This window comes from Dermacentor albipictus, chromosome 5 (genome assembly GCF_038994185.2).
Source record: "Dermacentor albipictus isolate Rhodes 1998 colony chromosome 5, USDA_Dalb.pri_finalv2, whole genome shotgun sequence".
NCBI classification, from domain to species: domain Eukaryota; kingdom Metazoa; phylum Arthropoda; class Arachnida; order Ixodida; family Ixodidae; genus Dermacentor; species Dermacentor albipictus.
The window spans coordinates 49,403,538-49,423,948 of record NC_091825.1 but is presented as its reverse complement, the minus strand read 5'-3'; the positions used below and the strand labels follow the sequence as shown (position 1 = coordinate 49,423,948).

The following is a 20,411-nucleotide window of genomic DNA, read 5'->3' as shown; positions in this document are numbered from 1 at the left end:
CTCATCGATCAAAACTGCTCGCAGTGAATTTCGATTAACCACATGCAGCTTTGATTCACGCGAACAATCAAGCTGATGATAGGAAGCCGTGCCTGAGGGGAAGGCTGAGGGGGAATGGGAGGAAGGGAGCGGGGGGCGTAACGTGGGGAGGCAGTGCGACAGGGAAAAGGGCAACTTGGACCCCGCAAGCAACTCCGCACTTTGTACAGCCGCGTGCGCTCGCGGGCGCCGTATCTGGAAAGGGATCAGCAGACGGCTCGTACCACTGTGTGCAGGTCTGTTTTTCAGTGTAGTGTAACCATGTGTCACACATGGAGAATGGGCAAAATATCGCGTTGTCATGATTAATCAACATGTAAAAGCGAAACCAAAGTTGTAAGTACAAAAGAAGCGAGGCAAAAATTATCTCTTTCTAGGCACAGGTGGAAAAGTGAAGCGCACGTCGCTCGTCGCTCAGGTAGCTTCAACTCGTCAGAGAAACGTGCTACACCATAACAAATTTGGGCAGCAGGCATTCGAGTACCTTCCGCAAATACACATTGCAAGTTTTTTATTCCTGGGAAACATAAAGAACAATCCCTCAGCGTCAACAGGGCCAAGACCGTGTCATCGCTTACGCTAGCCGCCCTCTTTCCACGGCTGAGCGAAATTACTCCATTACGGAGAATGTCTCGCGCTCGTATGGGTGGTCGCGAAATTTTGGCTGTACCTTTTCGGTCAGAGAGTCTGCGTCGTAACCAATCATTACGCCCTCTGCTGGCTCTCCTCTTTGAAGGACCCAACTGGACGACTTGCACGTTGCGCATTGCGTCTACAAGGATATACATTTTCTATTATGTATAAGTCAGGGCGCCTGCATAAAGACGCTGACTGCCTGTCCCGCAATCCCGTGGATCAACCGGACGATACCGATGCAGACTCGGACATCAGGGCACTATTCATCTCCGGCTTCCTCGATATTAGCGACGAGCAGAGCAAAGATCATGGTCTTCGAACACTTATGAAATGCCTAAGCTCCTCACCCAATTAGCCGTTCCCCGGATGTTCACCTTGCGCGATGGAACTTTATACCGTCGTAGCGTTCTTCCTGACGGCCCGGAGCTCCTCCTAGCCGTTCCTAAGCACCTTCGACTCGCCATGCTCCAGCAATTTCACGATGCTCCTACTGCTGGACGTCTGGGCATCACTCGTATATACGACCGCCTGCGGCGCCGCTTCTTCTGGCCCAGCATTTATCGCAATGTGCGCCGTTATGTCGCTTCTTGCGACATGTGTCAGCGCCGGAAGATGCCTGCTATGCCTCCCGCTGGTTTGCTGCAAGCAATAGATATCCCTACAGAGCCATTCTTCCTTGTGGGACTAGATCTCCTGGGCGCCTTTCCCATTTCCATCAATGGAAACAAATGAATAGCTGCGGCAACAGATTAAGCCACGGGATATGCCATCGCATGAGTGCTACCAACCAGCTGCGCTACAGATGTCGCCAACTTCTTACTATAGGACGTCATCCTGTACCACCGCGAACCTCGCCAGTTGCTGACGGATCGCGGCCGCTACTTTTCATCGAAGGTCGTCGATGATGTGCTCCGCTCCTGTTCTACAGAAGACCAGATTGCTCCCGCGTACCACCCTCAAATGAACGGCCTCACCAAGCGACTCAACCACACGTTAACTGAAATGCTGGCCATGTACGTTTCCGACGATCACCGCGACTGGGACGTCGCTTTACCGTACACCACATTCGAATACAACTCGTCTCGTCATGGCACTGCCGGATTTACACCATTTGACCTGTTGTATGGCCGCGACCCCACTTGGCCCTTTGACACGTTGCTGCCTTCCGCCGTACAATCACCCAGCACTGGTTACGCTCGCGATGCTATTGACTTAGCCGCCCATGCTCGCGAAGTCGCCCGTCATCGCCTCACAGTCTCGCAAGCTTCTCAAAAGCGACGCTATGACCTTCGGCACCGAGACTCCCCTTTTTCACCTGGTTCCCTTGTCCTTCTCTGGACGCCTTGATGTCGCGTCGGCTTGTCGGAAAAACTACTTTCGCGTTATTCTGGTTCGTGCCAGATCTTACGCCAACTGTCCGACGTGACATACGAGATCGCCCCAGTCGGTCAGCATTCAGTGCCTCCCAACGTTACTAGCGATGTTGTTCACGTCGTCAGGCTCAAGCCCTATGTCCGCCCATTAAGTGAGGCTCTATAACTTGTACCGGGACGGAGCTACTCCGCCGGGAGGGTGATGTTGCGGTGAAGAGAAGGAAGTTGAGTTGGACTAGAGGAAGACGAAGTCTGGCAGTTGCCTGAACGCCGTATACCTATGTTGTAAATACACATTATTCGACACTCGTGGGCCTACTTTCTCCCTATAACAATATTCAAGCGAAATTTTCACCTACGTGTCAGCTAGCATCACTGGACTGATGAACAACTGTCAAAGGGTAGCTTAAGTTTTTACAGCAGCGCAGAAAAAAAGTAATGTGCCGCGCGAAACCAAAAGAATATTCACTAGAAAGAAACTGCGGGAGATCGGTATTTCTTACTTTAGCTCTTTTGATAAGGATGGCTCTGGTTTCCTTTATAGTGGTTGGCGAAAAAGTGTGCCTCCCTCGCGTTCACTGGAAAATGGAAAACTTCGCTTTTCCTCCCCGAGTTGTCAAAGCACACAGCTAAGCAGCATGCCTAGTGCCCTTTCCTCGGTTTTTCCGACATTGCCAGAACATTCGTGGACACAGGAATAAAATATTGAACTATACAGCATACCAACAAATATGCACTTGTATTGAAAGCCGAATGAGTTGACTGTCAGATTCACAGCCAAACTGATAAAAGTGAAGGCGCCACCCGTTGGCAAAACAAATAAGGCGAGTAAACACAAATGCAGGACACCGAAAAGTAAATTAGCAAAAGCACATTTTATTGCTGCACATAATTGCATCCCTTTAGTAATGTGTAGGCTGAAAGGATAGAGTCAAATAAGCAAAATGCAATAAGTTTTTCTTTGAATATCAGGAAAATGGCGACGCTTTGATGCCAATACCGAAACTAGCCCAACTGTCCACTCGTTGATATTGATTTGTCGATGACTCAGCCACCTACGTTGCGCAGACACAGGCAGTCGAAAAAGTGAGAGTTAGCGGGGGAGCAGCACAGTTGGGTGCAGCTTGTACAGCAACGTAAGATCCGGGTACTAAGGCAGCTACTTCGGCACAAGATGAGCCAGCCAGGACGTTAGTGTGGCAAGACCATGGAAATGGCAGCACAATTCACAAACGGTTGGTATAGCAGGTGAAGGCTTGGAATCAAGGCTGAAAACAAACGAAATATCGACGAGAACGGACTGCGCGGCCGAAATGAATGCTCCTTATCAATCGTCGGTCACTTTCGCTTATATTGTGCCCAGCTTAAAGTGCAACTCTGGCGATTTTTGAGCATGTCAAGGTAATGGAATATTTAGGTTCCCGAGACCTCCCTGTCACGCGCGTGATAGGAGAATTGTTATGCAAATTGGAAAATACTTTTAAATAGGCAAAACAGTGCAAAAACGAAACCGAAACCTGACCAAGCAGCCGTGCGAGCCTCTTCGTGTGAAATCATGAGGGTCTACAAACAGGGAAAGGCGCGCAAGGCATGCCGGTCTGGCGCGCTGGCAGCAAAGAGTAGACACGCACGGCTGAATCGTCACCACGCCGGACTTTCCGGTGACAATGTCTGCTGCACCAGCTTTTCGGATCCGCCAAATATCGACAGTTACGATCTTGACGAGTTCAATGGCCACGAATTGCCGTTCCCATTCGACCCACCACCACGAGAGCCAGCGCCCACGCGCTACATATCGTGCTGCTTGATATTTTGAGTGTTTTACCTCTCCTGAGGGAAGCGCTTCGCATGCTCACTCTAAGATGTGGAGCACGTCTTTCTGCATTTGCATTCCACAAGAGCGCCGCTGGGAGTCCAAAGCACCGAATGGTGCATTCGTTTACATCGGCAGGTGCAGCGACCACCCCTCGTTCGCTTGAGATATAATGCTAGCTGCTCTTTGGTGACGTCAATTAATGTCAGAACATGTCAAAATTGGCAGATTTTGTGCAAGCAAGCACCGTTGCATTACAATGAATCGCACTAATACGAGCGGCCACACATCTTCGAAAACACTGAGCGGGAGACCGCAGTACGGGAGCACTTTTATGCTGCCTACTTGTCATTCTTCATATTCCCTTCATGCACACAATATGTTCCGCAATGTGGACGTAGGTGAGGACTTTGCGCGTATGATCGTTCATTTAGAGAACGCGTACCTTTCTCGCGTAAACGCCGATGCCAGTACAGAAACCGTTGGCAACTGAACGAGGCGGTTGTTTACGCTACTGTATCGAGAGGCCTTCGCTTGTTACCCGTTTGAGATACGAGGCAAGCAGTGCCTCTCGGCAGCTAAATAATGAGTCTGCAGGACGATACGTAAAAATTTAGGGAAGTGCTGGTGAGTGCGACGGGCAGCTTTCCGTCGAAAACGGCAACGTACCGATGTCGATACCGCTCCGTGCCGTCGCTTCTCGCTCTTTGTGTGTGCACTGTACGAAATGAGGAATGGTTTATTTCAAATCCGTATGGCCAAAACTGAAGTACAAGAGGAGTTTTCCTCATCCTGATGGCTTACTTACCTTCAGGTTAATCGCTCAGGTCCGCCAGCAGCAGACGCATGAACTACGCGACTGTGACATATAGGCTTAACCTAGGCTGCACGCGACCGGAATCGGCTCAAACTGTGCGTTCGGATGGCGAGAGTTGAAGTTCGTGCAGACCACGTCTGCAGGGAACGCTACTTCTCGCGACAGCAACTCCTCACGCCGTGCACCACCTCACGACCGTCGATTCCTCGACGCTCTCGTAACTGTTGTCTGCATAGTCCCGCCATTCTCTGCATGGCATGGAACACTCCTGACAACATCCACAAGGTGGCTTGTAGCAATTAATTCATTTATAAAACTTCTGTGTGATTCTCAAACATGCTTTTTTTGAGTACATGGTGGAAGTGTACAGAGGAATGTACCCAGGGAATTTCATCGACATCAGTTGACATCGAAAAATGGCCGAAGTTGACTTTAAGGGTTGGTTAAAATTTGCCCTACCAATAACGTCAACAGATTGGGAGCTAGAAAAAAAATGTTTGAATAATTTATACGGCCTTGCTTTGTCGCTAAAGGTACAAATGTCATTGGACAGCACTGAAATATTGCCTCATGAAAAATGACATACCTGGTACTATTTATTCTGATAATTCAGATCTTTATTATGAACAGCTCCGTGTCCATTCGTTCCCATCGAGAGATAAGTGACGTGAATTTTTGTATTTACTCCGCAGGGATCGTTTGAGGAACCAGCTGGACGAAAGCATAGACCCCTGCGACAACTTCACAGCGTATGTCTGCGGGAGCTGGAAGCCCGAGAAACGCGTCGGAGCGCTTTCACAGTCGTCCTTCTCAGAGATGGTTATGTGGTGGCGCACAAATTTCAGGGACATTGTACGGAAGGGCTCCATCGAGCTTCCGGTGGGGAGAAAAGTGGTCGCAATGTTCGAGAGCTGCATGACGCAGATGCGCTCTGATGTGCCAACCTTTCTGTTATTTATGCACGCTCATGGGTTGGCATTTCCGGGAGAAGCCATGGAAAGGCCTCCTTTGGAAGTCCTATTTGATCTTGCGTTTAACTGGAACATAAATATCTGGTTCCAACTGCAGCTCCTTCCGGGTACCAAGGATGATCCACGGCGCCGCATTTTAATTACTACCAACGAATTCCTGACATACTGGTACGCCATGCTCGGCCAAGTTCCAGCGAACAAGTTTGCAGCCCTTTACAATGCGATGGTTCACATTTTCGGTGGTGACGAGGCAAACTCGGTCACAGAGGAGAAAGTCAAGCAGGTCTATGAGATAATGTTATTCATAGTCAACAAGCTTGTGCGGGCCAGCGCGCGCATGGCACGTTTTCCCGCTGTGTTTGCACTGCGCGATGTGACCAACTACACTAAACTCGTCACGGCCGAGTACGTGCACGACGTAATCAAGAAGACACTACGGATCGAACCACCGTTCAGTATTGATGAACTGCTACTCTTTAATGACATTGCGGTACTACATGCTATGATCGGCATCATGAGCACTTACAACGACACCACGTTGCTCGGTCACCTATCGTGGCTCTTCGTGTACGCATACGGAGCAGTTGCTCATCCCACTGCCGTTCTGAACACCTTATTTGGAAACGCAGAGTGGGCAAGGGAAGCGCGACCTCGCTACTGTGCTGTGCAAGTCGAGGCCAGTTACAAGCTCCTGGCGGCTGCTTTGGCTTCTGTGGGAGTTTTCTCGCCAGAGGAACGCCGTACCATCGATGAACACCTTGAAGCAATAAAACAGGTGAGTTGTGCGTGAATATATGTGTGCTGTGCTCTACGGCGACTTACCAGTTTGACCGATTTTAATTTATTGGACCGCGATCGCAGCGTGCAGCTATGCTGGTTGCGAGATTTGAGAATGCAGGTTCTGGAATACTGGCTGCTGTCAATCTAACGCTCGCATGATCGCGTACATAATGTCACGTGGTACTGACGTATAAAGAACACAGTAGCAATACTGTGAAAGACGAAACTAACCTTTATTGGGCGAACCGGTGCCCACAAAAACAGGCTACACTTAGTGAACGGCGACCGCAGCGAAGACAGTATGCGTTCGTCAAAATATAATCAGCGGGTCGAGCGCGTCGGCTTTTATACATCAGTCGTCAAATGTTCCAAAGTAATCACTCGGACCCGCATGTCTTCCACAAAGTTCTAGACTATTCGCGTCGCGCATACATGAAATAAGATTGCACAAGATTCAGTTACAGACAGCGAATGCATCCATCGATAACATTCCAGAAACTTCCGATACATGCAGACGATAACATTTGCGGTAATATTTGTTAAGCGGTGTAACGTGGTCGCCCGATAAAGATAAACAAGTACACGTGTCGATACGCCCCTCTTAAAAAACGCCAAACCCATGCTGCAAACAAACGAAAGCAGCAAACAAGAACACCCGTAGCAAAGGAACAACAAAATAAGCAAGTTCGTAAGCGAGCATAAAAGGGTTTAAGACGCACCACGTGAACCACATCAGAGTGTGCGTGGCGCCACTGCGAATGCGAAAAGCCGTCTGGCACGACTTTATAGTCCAGTTCGCCAATACGTCGGAGGATCTTGTAGGGTCCGAATTGGTGTCGCAACAGTTTCTCACTGAACCCTCGTCGGCGCATCGGGGTCCAAACCCAAACACGGTCGCCGGGCTGGTACTCGACGTACCGTCGTCGGAGGTGTTAGTGTCGGCTGTCGGTACGCTGCTCGTTTTTGAACTGTAAGCGGGCGAGCTGTCGGTCTTCGCCGCTCTGGAGGTAGGTGGCGACGTCAAGATTCTCTTCGTCGGTGGCGGGCGGCAGCATGGCGTCTAGAGTCGTCGTCGGGTTCGTGCCATAAAAAAGCTTGAACGTGGTTATCTGTGTTGTTTCTTGCACCGCCGTGTTGTAAGTGAAGGCTACGTACGCCAGGACGGTATCCCTGGTCTTGTGTTCGGCGTCAACGTACATTGCTAGCATGTGGGAGAGGGTCTTATTCAGGCTCTCCGCAAGACCATTCATCTGCGGGTTGTAGGTAGTTGTCCTCTTGTGCCTTGTCTGACTGTACTGCAGAATGGCTTGGGTGAGATCCGCTGTAAGGGCCGTTCCTCTGCTGGTGATAGCGACTTCTGGGGCACCATCTCGCAGCAGGATGTTCTCGACGAAAAATTTGGTCACTCCGGCTGCGCTACCTTTCGGCAGGGCTTTCGTTTCAGTGAAGAGGATGGGGTAGTCCGTCACCACGATGATCCACCTATTTCCGGTTGTTGACGTCGGAAAGGGTCCCAACAAGTCCATCCCGATCTGCCGAAATGGCCGGCAAGGAGGCTCGATCGGCTGTAGTAATCCCGCTGACCTCGTCGGTGGTGTCTCGCGGCGCTGACAGTCTCGGCATGTCTTGACATAACGGGCAACGTCGGCGATCAGGCGCGGCCAGTAATACATTTCCTGTATACTCGATAGTGTGCCGGGGAATCCGAGGCGCCCACTGGTTGGATCGTCATGCAGGGCATCCAGTATTTATGGACGCAGCGCTGAGGGAACAAGAAGGTAGTTCGCGCGGACTAGTGAGGAGTTCTTTACTAGTAGGTTGTTTTAAAGCGAGAACGAAGACAATCCTCGCTTAAATGCCATAGGTAGAACGTCGGTGTGCCCTTCCAAATAATTGAGGCATTTTAGCCCCGGGTCTGCTCGTTGCTGTTCAGCGAAGTCTTCCGCGCTCGTTATTCCAAGGAAGGCGTCGTCATCGTCGTGATCTGGCGGCGGCGGGTCAATGGGGGAGCGTGATAGGCAGTCGGCATCAGTGTTTTTGTCTGCACTTGAAGGTTACAGTTCGCTAGCCAAAACAACGCGTGATGGTAGCTGAAGGCTTTGAAAGGCCTGCCATATAGGTAAGGGCAAAATTTTGCTGTAGCCCAAACGATGGCGAGGCATTTCTTTTCGGTCGTAGAATAATTGCCTTCCGCTTTTAACAACGATCGGCTTGCGTACGCTATCACCCGTTCAAGTACGTCTTTACTCTGGACTAGGACGGCATCAAGGCGTAGGCTGCTGGCGTGAGTATGGATTTCTGTATTGGCGTGCTCGTCGACGTGCGCAAGCACGAGCGGTGACTGGATGCGTCTTTTGAGTTCTTCAAATGAGTCCGCCTTTGGCGTTTCCCTCTTGAACTCGACAACACATTTAATTATATGTGTGAACGACTCAGCGATGCGTGAAAAATCGCAAAGCTCCTGAAGTAGGCAGGCATGCCAAGGAATCTACGCACTGCCTCCTTGTCGATGGGCTGCTGGAACTTTGCGATGGTGGCTGTCTTCTGTGGTTCGGGGCGTACTCCAGATTTGCTGATGGTGTGGCCCAGGAACAGAAGCTCATTGTACGCGAAGCGGCACGTTTTCGGCTTCAGAGTGAGCCTTGATGACTTGAAGGCCTCTAGTACTGCCGCAAGGTGATCGTCGAAATTTCTGGCGAACATGATGATGTCATGCAAGCAAACAAGATAGGTCTACCACTCAACCCTGCTAACACCGTGTCTCTGACGCGCTGGACGTTGCAGGCGCCGAGCACAGTCCGAATGTCATGACCTTCAACTCGTAGAGGCCGTCTGGCGTGATGGAGGCTGTCTTTTCGCGATCTCTCTCGTCCACTTCTATTCGCCAGTATCCAGACTTGAGATCCATTGACGAGAATTGTTCAGCGTTGCAGAGCCGATCCAATGCGTCGTCTATCCGTGAGAGGGGGTAAACGTCCTTTTTCGTGATCTTGTTCAGTCGACGATAATGTACGCCGAACCGTAGGGTTCCGCTCTTCTTCTTCACCAAGGCTACAAGAGATACCCACGGGCTTTTTGACGGCTGGATTATGTCGTCGCGCAGCATTTCGTTAACTTGTTGCCTACTAACCTCACGTTCTGGCGTAGAAACTCAGGGCTCTGGTGGAGTGTTCGAGCGCACTCTTTAGTTATTAAGCGATGCTTTGCGACTGGTATTGGTCGAATGCTCGATGACTTTGAAAAGCAGTCTGTTTGGTCGAAGCAGACTCCTGAGCTGTTACTACTTAATCATGGGGAGACTTGGATTTATGCTGAAGTCCGGTTCGGGAACTACGGTCGTTGGGTTAGATGAGGCAGAATCTGAAAGGACAAACGCATTGAGTGCTTCCAGAATTTCCTCGATGTATGCAATTGTCGTGCCCTTGTTGATGTGCTTCAACTCGTGGCTGAAGTTATTCAGCAACACTTTCGTTTTTCCTCTTGCGAACCCTCTTGCGACACAAATTCCACGGTCGAGTAGTTGAGGTTGGTCCCCTTCGATGACGCCTCCTACGTCTGCGGGTGTTTCGGTGCGGACGGAAATAATTATTCTGGAGTGCGGCGGGATGCCCACTTGATCTTTGAGCACACTCAAGGTGGGGTGACTACGAGAGCTCTCCGGTGGTATTGCTTGATCTTCCGACAGCATTATAGATTTAGACTTAGGTCGATGATCGCGCTGTGTTGGTTCAGGAAGTCCATGCCGAGAATCTCATGGACACTGTTTGAGGATAACGAAGGTGGTAGGGTAAGCCCTGTCATAAACGGAAATTCTTGCAGAGCAGATTCCAGTTAGCGTAATGAGGCCTCCTCCTGAGGTCCGCATTGCAAGGCATTCCCTGTAGTCTTAAGTTTCTTCAACTGGGAGGCGATGTGTCCACTCATGATGGAGTAGTCGGCCCCTGTGTTCACTAAGGTGGTGATGCGTGGCCGTCGAGAAGCACGTCAATGTCCAGTGTTCTTTGTCTTGCGTTACAGTTATCTCTGGCATCGGATCAAGGCAGCGTCGCGTTGGCCTGTGGATGGCACGTGGCGTCATCAGGTCGTCTTTGGTCGGTGTATTCTTTGCTCCCAGACTTCGTCGGGTTGGTGGCGTCTCGTTGTTATGTCGTCGAGGTAGTCTCTTCGGCGTCTTCGTCGGCGGCGGAGGACCTTCGTCAGTTCGACGAACAGCGACCGCACTTCCGTCGGTTGCTGCTTTTACATTTCCGAATATGGGCTCGCAGAGCAGCCCCTGGCTGGGTCAGTGTATGGACGGCGTCGCGACGATAGGTAGCGGTCTGATCATGGCGAGCTGGACGGTCGTAGAGAGCTCCACTGAGTAGCGGTGAGGTAGTTGGTGAGATCGCGAGGGCGTTCACCTTGCTGCGGGCGCGGAGCGTTTACGGCGAGCCCTCGTAGTCACATTTCGCGGTATGGGCATCGGTGTTAGACATGTCTCGCTTCCCCGCAGTGATAGCAGAGCGGGCGGTGGTCGGGGGCGCGCCAAATGTCGGTCCTCCTCGGTTGGCTGTGCTGGTCGACGGGCGGGCGGGCGTGCTGGCGGCGGCGGCGCTGGACGACGCAATTGCGGCGCTAGAGGGCCCTGGCGCGGAGTGGTACCTTGACTATGGGCGGCGGCGGCATAGGTCGTCGCTTCCGGCACGGAAAGCGACGATTCGGGCTGCATTTCGGTAAGGCCAGTGGCCGTCGAAATTCGCCTTTGACGATGTCAGTGACTGAGGACACCTGAGTTTGCGACGAAGGAAACATCTTGCGCAGCTCTACGTGCACAATGACCGTTATGGTCTCTTGGAGGTCACCGGAGCCCTGTGCTTGATGGCGCACTGCGGCGTGAGCACTTGGCGGTTATATTGCCTAGTGCGCATTTCTAGAGTTTTCTGAATCGTCCTTGCCTCTTTCAAGAACTCAGCTACGGTCTTCGGTGGGTAGCGGACCAGTCCGGCAAAAAGTGCTTGCTTTGCGCCTCGCATCAAGAAGCGCACTTTTTCCCCTTCATACATTTCGGGGTCCGTGTGCCGGAAAGGCGCGTCATGTGATCTGTGAAAATCCCTATGGTCTGGTTGGGTTGTTCTCGGGCTTCTAACATAGCTTCGGCCTTTTCCTTGGGCATGACGCTTGTAAATGTCTGCAGGAAGCCGCTACAGAACAGGTCCCATGTTATCAGGGTCGACTCCCGGTTCTCAAATCACGTTCTGACAGCGTCTTCTAAAGCGAAGTAGACATGCCGCAGCTTGTCATTGGAGTCCCAGTTGTTGAAAGTCGTGATTCCTTCACATTTCTCCAGTCAGGTTTCTGCGTCTTCAGACGATGATCCAAGGAAAGTCGGTGGCTTCCTGAGCTGTTGCAAAACTATGGGGGACGCTGCGGCTGGCATTTGGGTTGTCTCGTCCACAATTTTCCGGGGGCAGCTGTTGTAGCTAGCGGCTTGCTCGGCTTGCTCGGCTTGCTTGCTGGCGGCTTGTAGCTGGCGCCTTGCACTACGCTGGTGTTCTCTTTGCGGTCTCCTCATTTATAGGAAGTCACTTTTGTTTGCTTTAAAAACAAATAACATTGCCTGCGCTGAGCGACTTGTCTTATCTAATTGGCTGACAGGAGGCGAGGAGCACGCTCGAGTGGAGAATGATTCGATGGGGCCGAGCTAGTGCACTGAAAATCTGATTGCATGAATGGGGTGGTGCCGGAGTCTGCGATTGATCCGCTTCGTGAATGGCAGTTGGTGGTCCACGTTGAAAAACCGGTTTTCATGACACTAACTCATAAAAAAGAAACCTTTACCCTTTCATTAAAGTACTAATAATGCTTTCCTCTCTGAAGTTGGTAACTGTAAATATTTAGGGCAGTAGATTTCGAACCATCTTAATTGTAATACTCATACTAATTATGTCACTGCAAATGTGAACCGTTAACTCTTTCTCAGGCGAGCGCTTAAGCTTTCCTCCCTTTCTCTTTCCCTCTTGGCTTACAAATCCATTGTGCTGCCCATTTTAGATTACGCTGGAGTGATATGGTGCCCGTTTTAAAGACTAACATCGCCAAACTAGAACAGGAGCAAAGAAGAGCCGTGCGTTTTATTTCTAACACATTTACGAAAAGTCAGTTACAGAGCTATTAAAAAGGGCTAATCTTTCTTCTATGGCACAAGGAAATCGGTGTTTGCGATCGTAATTCATATAACAACTAGTGAAGTGGCATTGCAAGATTGAAATAACGGTGCTCTTATCCTTCTCGGCTGGATACACTACGGCAAAAACACAATTTCACTACAAGGGATTTTCCTCACGTAGCAACTGCTTCTCATTCTTCCCGCGAAGAATTGTGGACTGGAAACAGTTAAAGAATAACGTCATCTCTGCGCCAACATTAAATTCTTACTTATCATGTTTACAGTGACACTATTTGTGTCATGTTTCCAATGACAGTATTTTAGTTATTTGGTATAACCTCGTGCGTGCCCAATCTGTATGCTTTGTATTTATTTATGTAATAGTTTTTAGTATTATTAATCTGTGCATTATTCTGTACAAACCGTTGTATTAATTAGGTTTGTACCACACTGCTAAAATCAGCGCATGGTGATTGCCTTATTTATAAAATAAAGGAAATGTAATAAATTGGACTAATCATCTCATTAGGCAGGATGCAAAAAAGATAATCTGAGTATATTCAAGCGACGACAAGCAACTATACTTTTGTTCGGTCCAACTACGATCCATTTGCATATCTTTAATATTTGGCGCAAATTACGTGGGACACGATGTATATGCCATTTTGTGATTTCTTTTCTAAATTCCCTAGAACATTGCATAAAGCGATCACTCGCTTGTATCAATATTGTCACAAGCGGTCATGAACCACGCCTACCGCACAGACAACCAGACGATAGAAAGAGGAGAACGACGTTAGCCAAGCTGCCGCGAGACCGCTCTTCAACAACCGCGCCTATCAACCAGATTCATCTGGTTCTGCATTGAACACCTCGTGTGTAACATTTGGTGGAGCTGTGCGACCCACGACCCACGACCTATAATGGAGCCACCAGCACAAGAGCTACACCGAAGCCGTCGCCTCGCCGGACTTTCGCCGTCGCACTCAATCATGGCCACAGAGCAAAATACTCTCAGCAGCAGCGCCTCGGCGAGCCCAGTCCATATCCAGCACTACCGAGAGCCATGCACGCTCTCAGCAAAGGCAGAGGAAGATGTGGATGAGTGGCTAAGCCATTACGAAAGGGTAAGCCAATACAATATCTGGAACGCTACCAGTCAGCTTAGGAACGTTGTTTTCTTCTTGGCCGGCACGGCGTTGGTTTGGCATGACAACCACGCGGACATGCTAACTACATGGACACGCTTCGTTGAGGAGATCAAAAAGTGTTTCGGTGACTGGGACGCAAAGAGGAAACGTGCGGAACTCACATTAGCCCAGAGAGCTCAGGTACCCGGCGAGACTTGCACTACCTATATCGAAGAAATTTTGAAGCTGTGCCGAACCGTCAACCCTCAAATGACAGAGGAAGATAAAGTGGGGCATGTGGTAAAAGGAATAGCGGAAGACTTGTACAACTTCCTCATTGGTAAAGAGAACTTGAACACTGTATCAGAACTGATACGGCACTGCCGTACGTTCGAGGCACTGAAGACTCGCCGAATTGCACCAAAGTTTGGACGGCTGGCCAATGTAACGACTGTAGCAAGTGTTGACACGAGTCCTCCGCTCCCAGACCTTTCATCCGCCATCCGCCAAATAGTCCGCGAGGAGCTCCAGCGACATGACCAACAGGCATGTTATGCGGCGCCACGTTGCAGCTCCTCCGTTTTCTGAGACGCCCTTTGGGAACCCCCTTCGGCTACTTGGAACTACTCGGTGAACGTCGCGGATCTTAACGGCTCCAGAGACGAACCGCAGTACATTACCACTGGGCTTCTTCGATTTTCCACTTCTGGCTACCCGCGGGCTGCCAGAGCCAGCCAGAGCGTCTTCGTTTTTCTCGCGTTGCTCCGCCCACCGCGCTACGCACTTCCGCCGGGCGTTCGTTTTGCTCGCGCTGGACGGTTCTGGCTACCCGCGGGCTGCTAGAACCTGCCAGGACGATTTTGGTCTGGCTGCTCTCTGGAAGTTCTCTGGCTAGCAGACGACTAAAAGAGGCGATGGGCGCTCGGCGCCATCTTTACGGGGACTTCACGGATTGCAACGCCGGCGCTTGAGGACTTAAATTTACCTCGCTCAGCCAAGTGTATACGGTCATCTCCGGATTTCCTTACTTCTAGCGTTATCTTTTTAGGTGCTAACGCTCCGTTCCGCATCGCGAAGCGGTGTGATACGAGCCGTGGTGAACCGTTTGTGTGTGTGTGTGTCCCCTGATTGCTTCTTCGCGGCGGTGAACAGCGCGCCGCGCTCTCATGCGTGCATGTTATCTGCATCGTGTTCCACGCAAGTTGTAGACGCTCATTCACACATTGCGGTACATCTTGGTTTCGTCTTTCTCTGGTGGCGTTCCTTTTCACATATTTCGCGTATGTATATCTCTCCTTCCTCTGCAGTTAGCGAAGGCTTTGCAGTTAGCCCGTGTTCGCTCCGTCTCTCCGTCGTATGCTTAGGTGGCAGCTCGAAACCGATATGTGTTCGAACTGCAGGCCGTTGATCTAAGAATACACTGATTGCACTCGGTACATTTAGACACACGTACATTGGCTTATTGCTCTCATGATTGCGACCGATGTTGTTTTTCGTGTGAAACGTTTCGCTGGTCACAGGCGACGTGCATTTTCGCGCGCCAGCCGCGTCCAGCTCCTTAAATGAGAAGCACCATCAGCCACAACAAACTTTCTGAAATCGAAGCTCAAGCAGGTCGGCGCGAAATTTTATGCGTATGAGACGTACCCGATAACCTGCTTTCTCATGTCTTGTGATGATACAGCGCCAACTCATCAATGTCGCCGGTGAGCGACGTGATCGCTGCGAACAGGGATCTTCCAGCTATCGCTTTCGAGTATACAATCACGATTTCGCGTCTTGTCATCTGCCGCGTCGGAGGCCATCTGTTGCGCTGCGCAAGGCGAGGTTGGCCCAGTACGCGTCCTGCGCCGAGTCGCGCGAAATCGTGCGAAAGCGATCGTATTCCTGAATGCAACTATACATTTTCAAGGTGGCAACGCATAAATGGGCCGACTACGCCGAGCGCGCGTCGGCCTCGACGGGCGCTGCCATGCTGGTAGCATGTTTACATTTGGCCAGCTGTACCAGCGTTCGATTTTGCAAACTTCGGGCAGGTTCGGGTTGTCTTGGGATCCCAGCCCACGTGACTTCCTGTCAGAACCGGAACTAGCTGGCTGCCGTCTGGCTACCTGCGGGCTGCCAGAACTGCGAAAATCGAAGAGGCCCACTGAACCACCACGCAATGATTCCCCCCTCAACGTTTTGATCCACGCCCACGCAACTTTCGTCCGGGAAGACTCGCCGCTACCTACGACTTTCAAGAGGAAGAGCCTCGTTACCCTCAACCGATGTCTTCGGCAGAATACTTCAATCAGCATTTTGAAGTTCGCCCTTCGCCAGTGTGTTACTGCTGCGGCATGCCTGGCCATATAGCTAGGTACTGTAGGCGACACCGAGCATCAAACTACGGATCGTCCGCACCGACTATGCGGTCTAGTGGTCGTACACTGCGCACTCAGTGGCCAGGAGACTCCACTTCAGGAAGCCACTTTCGAAAGAACCGATGCACAGCCCAGGAGACCTACTTTGGAGAAGAAAGAACCCGGAACCGCTACCGCTCCCCTGCCTCCGACCGTACTCTGACGCCACCACCAGACTTCCGAGCCTCCCGATCATCATCCCCTCGGCCGCGATTCACGTCGCCATCGCCTCGGCGCCGTTTCGTGTCGCCCCCGCCGGGAAACTAGCCAGCACGGCCGATGGAGGTGAGGTCGCTGGAAAATGTGTGCGGCCGACTCAACTGCCTCCAACGATTTTCATGCTAAAGAATAAGGTTCATGTACTGATTGATGGGGTCTCTACAATAGCTTTGGTCGCCACGGGAGCAACTGTCTTGGTCATAAGGGTGCTGTTTAAAGGCCTTCTGAGACGCAAGGTTATGTTTCGTGGGTACCAGTGCACAAGTTTCCGTGGAGTCAGTGGTGAATCATTATACCCGGTTGGTGTGTGTAACGTGGATGTGTCTTTGGGTGGGATAGTTTTTAGTGCAGAGTTTACTGTTCTTCCTCGCTCCTCGCATGACGTGATTCTGGGGATTGACTTATTGCAATTGTGTGGTGCGAATGCTGACTGCCGGAAGGGAGGAGTCAGTGTCGACACCAGTGTTTCACCTGTGCTCTTTGAAGGTGAAGGTGAAGGTGAAGGTTTGAAGGTGAAGGTGAAAGTTGTGCGTGTCTGAGGATACAGTTGTGCCCGCCTTATCCGCGATGCGTGTTGCCGTCGCCTGTTCATCTCCGACTCCTATCTCGTTCGATGCTGCAGTGGAACCTGTACATCGTAACGGCCTCAAGAAAAACGTGTTAGTTCCGCGCTGCGTGGTCTCAGTGACCAATGGATGCGCAGGGCTGTGGGCGCTAAACTGTTACACTGAAGCGGCGGTGCTACCTCAAGGCCTAAAGATAGCCACGTTTAAGGAAGACTCGCCCGTATTAGTTGCAGTACTTAGAGAGCTCCCCGATGGAGGAGCAACCTGTGTCTCGAGCCCCGGGAGCTCGAAGATACTTTCCATGATGAATAAGTCACTCAGCAATCACGAGCGTCGAGTTTTGATCGCCCTGCTTACGAAACATACCTCAGTATTCGACTTTGCGAAGCACGATGGCCCGCCATCAATTCCTGCCTCCAGAACTCGTCACCGCATCAACACACGAGCCGCCCAGCCAATCCGACAAAAAGCCTATCGTGTATCGCTGTCAGAACGCAAGATAATCGGCGATCAGGCCCAAGAAATGCTATGCGACGGCGTTATTCGAGAATCGTGTAGTCCTTGGGCAGCCCCCGTGATATTGGTGAAGAAGAAAGACGGTACGTGGCGGTTCTGTGTTGATTACCGTCGCCTAAATGCCGTTACTAAGAAAGATGTATATCCGTTCCCACGAATTGACGACGCCATCGACTGTCTCTTTGCGGCATCTTACTTTTCCTCAATCGATTTACGGTCAGGTTACTGGCAAATTCCTATACACAAGGACGACAGAGAAAAGACAGCATTTGTAACAACCGTCGGACTATTCGAGTTTAACGTGATGCCTTTCGGGTTGTGTGACGCACCCGCAACGTTCGAAAGGTTCATGGACACGATATTACGCGGCTTAAAATGGGAAGTTTGCATGTGCTACTTAGACGACGTTGTGATCTTCGGGCGAATGTTTAGTGAGCACAACAAACGTTTGGATTTGGTCTTGAACTGCTTGAAGAAAGCGGGTCTAGTGCTCAATTAAAAAAATGCCATTTTGGAGAACGACAAACTCTTGTGCTAGGCCATCTGGTCGCTAAAGAAGGCATCCGACCAGATCCACAAAAGACTGCGGCCGTAGAAGCATTTAGAGTACCCAACTCTGTCAAGCAGTTAAGAAGTTTCTTGGGCTTGTGCTCCTATTTTCGCCGATTCATTCCCCGGTTTGCTCACATGGCTCATCATCTTACACGCCTTCTCCAAAAAGGCGTTCCCTTTGAGTGGACTGCAGATTGTGACTCATCGTTTCGCCAGCTCAAGTTCCTGTTGACATTACAACCAATTCTTCGCCACTTTGATCCTTCATCACGAACTGAGATTCACACCCATGCCAGTGGCGTAGGCGTCAGTGCTGTGCTAGTTTAGCGTGTTGGCGACAGTGAGCACGTGATATCTTACGCTAGCCGGTCCTTGAGCCGCTCCGAGCGCCACTACACAGTCACAGAACAAGAGTCTCTGGCGGTCATCTCCGCAGTGCAACGGTTTCGTTCGTACCTCTACGGGGGCCCCTTCACTGTGATACCAGATCATCATTCGCTATGCTGTCTTGTGAATCCGCGGTATCCTTCAGGACGACTAGCGCGCTGGGCCCTCCGTCTACAGGAATAAGATTTCGCTATTTGCTACAAAAGTGGCCGGCGACATGCTGACGCTGATTGTCTCTCTCGGATGCCACTTCAAACAACTGAATGTGATGCGGACAATTTTGATGAATACTTCGCTGTTGTGTCCCCGGAATTTCCGGATATGGGTACCGTCATATCCGAGCAGCACAAGGACGAGAGCTTACAACCGCTCTTCGCGGCAGCACAGGAGTCACCTGCAGGCAGTCGCTTTCGCCTACGTGTTGGTGGCGCGCTGTATAAGAAGAGCTACTCGACCACCGGTGCACGCTACCATTTAGTTGTCCCCAAGAATCTTCGCCACCAAGTATTACACGCCATGCACGATGACCCAACTTCCGGTCATCTTGGCTCCACACGTACGCTCTACCGGGTCGAAGAACGTTTTTACTGGCCTAAGATGCGGAAAAATATCGAACGGTACGTCGCCAGCTGCTCTCAATGCCAGCGCTACATGCGTCCGCCGCAAGCGCCACATAGCCTGCTTCAACCAGTTCCCCCTTCTAGCGTCCCCTTTGAGCAAGTTGGTATAGATCTTCTGGGCCCTTTCACGCGATCCTCCAAAGGTAATTGTTGGGTTATCGTTTGCGTAGATCACCTTACCCGCTATTGTGAGACAGCCGCATTGCCATCGGCCACAGCTACAGAGTTTCTATCTTCTTGCTGGCTAACGTTATACTCCGACATGGACCTCCTCCCATAGTAATCAGCGATCGTGGGCGACAGTTTACCGCGGACATGGTTGAAGAAACCCTTCGTCTGTGTTCATGCAGCTTCCGCCATGCTACGCTCTACCATCCACAAACTAATGGTCTGGTCGAGCGCACAAACTGAACGCTTGCCAACATGCTGTCCATGTACTTCGATTCAGCTCACAAGAATTGGGACAGTATCTTGCCTTTTGTTACCTATGCATTCAAATACCGCGAGACACGAGACCACTGGTTACTTACCATTTTTCCTTCTGTATGCTCGTCCGCCGCGCTACACCCTCGACACCATATTTCCTTAATTCGCTCATGACAGCGAATCAACTGATGAGGTCCTATCTCGAGCCGAAGAAGCGCGACGCCACGCTAGGCTACGCACCCTAGCATCGCAGGACCAGTCCAAGATACGCTATATATATATCACGGGCGTCACCGCCACGTTTACTTCGATACTGGTGACTTTGTGTGGCTCTGGACGCCGTTGCGGAAGCGTGGCTTGTGCTAGAAGTTTCTCGCCCACTACGTCGGCCCTTACGTCATTCTGCAGTGCCTCAGTGAAGTAAACTACCGCATTGCGCGTCTCACGAGCAGTGGATGACGCTCGGCCAAGGCTGAAGTGACACACGTCGCGCGTCTGAGGCGTTACAACCCACGAGATGACTGACTCGCCCGGCGGGCTTCGTCTGTCAGCGGGGAAATGTCACAAGCTGTCATGAACCATGCCTGCCGCGCAGACAACCAGATGAAAGAAAGAGGAGAACGACGTTAGCCAAGCTGCCGCGAGACCGCTCTTCAACAACCGCGCTTATCAACCAGATTCATCTAGTTCTGCATTGAACACCTCGTGTTTAACAATATGATTTAAAAGGGTATAAATTTTAGCTTTATTACGAGGAAACAGCACGAAAGGATGAGACAAGTGTGCGTATGCATTTGTGCTTGCAAAAGTAAGCCCTATTGTTGGTTATCACCTGTCCTGTCGGCCTTCCGTGTCCCGGTTTTCTTCGTTTTTTGCGCTATTTCTCGGTGATGAATTTGATGCACGTAGAGCTCGATTTTGCAGACCCGAGAGGTGATCTAATTTACATTGTGTCTCTATTAACCATACCAAGAGGCAGGTAGTAATGTGGTATTCAAGAAAAGTAAGGAATGCAAATC

The 20,411-nt window shown here is 50.8% G+C and overlaps 1 protein-coding gene across 1 annotated transcript in view; it reads left to right on the top strand.

Moving 5' to 3' along the window:
* The window catches only part of LOC135899229 (membrane metallo-endopeptidase-like 1), an 81,957-nt gene that overhangs the window by 42,093 nt on the left and 19,453 nt on the right, over nucleotides 1–20,411 (top strand). The window contains exon 4 of the mRNA XM_065428493.2: nucleotides 5,371–6,424. Within this exon, the coding sequence (XP_065284565.1) occupies nucleotides 5,371–6,424 (1,054 nt within the window). The remainder of the gene's footprint in view (nucleotides 1–5,370; nucleotides 6,425–20,411) is intronic.